At 36.9% G+C, this 2,279-nt stretch overlaps 1 protein-coding gene across 1 annotated transcript; it reads right to left on the reverse strand.

Annotated features, from left to right (window-relative positions):
• Nucleotides 1-814: 814 nt before the first annotated feature.
• On the reverse strand, nt 815-2,273 carry LOC110444235 (rho GTPase-activating protein 22-like; the record flags this gene model as incomplete). The annotated part of the gene is made up of 3 exons (XM_021488634.1): nt 2,240-2,273; nt 1,737-1,946; nt 815-998 (listed from the first exon to the last, which is right to left on the reverse strand). Coding segments are annotated over exons 2-3 (281 nt in total), but the record flags the coding sequence as incomplete, so codon positions are not given.
• Between the last annotated feature and the right edge of the window lie 6 nt (nt 2,274-2,279).

Below are 2,279 nucleotides of genomic sequence, written 5' to 3' on the forward strand. Positions count from 1 at the left end.
ACATTCAGTTGACTAGGATCCTGTGCTATGACATATGACATTCAGCTGACTTGGATTCAATGCTATGATATATGACATTCAGCTGACTTGGTTCTGTACTATATTTCATAGGATAATTAGCTATGACATGATAGTAACTTGCCTAAATTGTGTGCTATAGCTTATGACCTGAAGTTGAGTATGATTTCACATTTTGACTTATGACAATAAGTTGACACAAATTCTGTACTATGACATTGGACAGTAAGTTGACAAGGATACTTTACTATACTATGACATCATAGTAAGTTGACTATGCTTCTGTACTATGCCATACTATTATGACTAGGGCTATGACAATATAATATCATAGACTGTTATATCTCAATACACAGGCATATTGTATCTTATCAAAATACAGAGATGAAATATCGCTGTCTTGCAATATTTTTCAAAAGCTTATTTTTATGTATCTGCCAAGTATTCCATTTTTGCAAATTATTACACCTTCTAACAGATAGGCTAATAACCATAAACAGGCTATAACTAGTGGTGGGAATCTGTTAATTGAAATTTCATAATCGATGGTTGGTTTAACAAAAATCTTAAATCTGTATGATCTTAAATCTGTGATCCATATACGATTCAATTAAATCAAATTGTGACAACATTTTCTTTTTATATAGAGCACCTTTTTCCTATGACAATACATCAGGGTATTGCAATATATCGTGATACGTACACTCCAAGCGTAATGTGACATCCCTAATTATTACGCTATATACAACTCATCAAATTACTAACATTGTGTATTGTTACGACCTATGGTACCTACTTAAATAGATTAGGCCCGAACACAATAGCCAAGGCCATGGGACTCATCTTGTTTTGTCTCTCGTGGGAGGCCACCACCACCAGGAAACTCGTCAGGTACTTCAGAAGATTGTAGTTGTCCTTGGGCAAGTTTATGACGGCCATCTTCAATTTGTAGATGCAGGCAGAGGTGTCGTTCATACAAGCTGTAAAAAGGACAGGAGTAATTGATTTAAGACCACACGAATAAAGTGACACCTGTGTTAAACACCACCTGGCTTTAACTACCATTGTGTGATTAATATAAGTACAACCTGTCAACCTGTCTCGTAAAGACAGTTTTGATATCTCCCCTGGGTGGTCGTTATACACAGGTTTGATTAGTCCCATAAGGTTACACATATTCATTATAAACCATTATTTTTAAATCAGTTTTACTCAAATTTTCCCCTAAATACTAACAGACAAACTTATAATATACCGTATAATAAGGGCTATTCCATAAATAATTGTATGGGGGAGGTGGAAGGCACCTGTGGATGGTCTAAAACCAAATCTGTCTACCATTCCTAATATTAACCCTTTCACTACTAGTACTGTAGACCATCATGGACTCATCCAGGTAAATGTATGGTAGAGTCTGCTATAGTTACTTAGGGGGTGAAAGGGTTAAATCACCTTCAATATTTGATGGATGGTGGGGGTCGCCGTGAAATAGCCTTCCACACCTCCCATATCGTTATTTCTGGAAGAGCCTTAAGTAACTAACAAGTAACTGGTATAATGTTAAAATGTATTTCCAATACTAGAATTAGGTGAAAACAGTTTGTACAAATTACAAGTAGCCAGGGGTATCAAACTTTTATGAGGCAGATAATTCAGCCTTTATCACTGTGTTAAATCACTATTCAATAATTCAGATCTATCCTCTTTGATGAACACACCTTCCTGTATGCTGACAAACTGCTTGGTAAGTGAGGAGGGTATAACAGGGTCTGGGAACTCGCGGAGGAACAGCTTCAGCAGGCCTGCGATGGCCATGATGTCATTGTCCTCCTCCAGGTCAGCGTTTCCATGAGTATCAAAACTTGCGCGAAGCTTCTCCACGATACGGGCACTTCCATTGATGCGGAAAATACCCTCATGATCGAAGCCTGAAACACACACATAACATGCATACTGATTAGTCTACACATAGTTTGACAAAACCTTCTTTCGGTATAGAAATATTCATGTAACAAGACTTTAAAGAAAGAAATAATATCAAGAATAATATGGAAGATATCAAAATTTGTCCCACTGTAGAGATCTGGTTAAAAATATAGATATGTACAAAATTAATATATTACAATTGAATGCTTCTGAACATTCTTGATGAGGTCCAGCTCAACTGTCACTGTTCTTTTAGGAAGACATGCGGTAATGTGCTTTAAGTGAGACAGCCTACCTTTGCTCTGGATGTGCTCACACAATCGGGTCACCAAGAA

The sequence above is a fragment of the Mizuhopecten yessoensis genome, unplaced genomic scaffold (genome assembly GCF_002113885.1).
Source record: "Mizuhopecten yessoensis strain PY_sf001 unplaced genomic scaffold, ASM211388v2 hete_36069400, whole genome shotgun sequence".
NCBI lineage: Eukaryota > Metazoa > Mollusca > Bivalvia > Pectinida > Pectinidae > Mizuhopecten > Mizuhopecten yessoensis.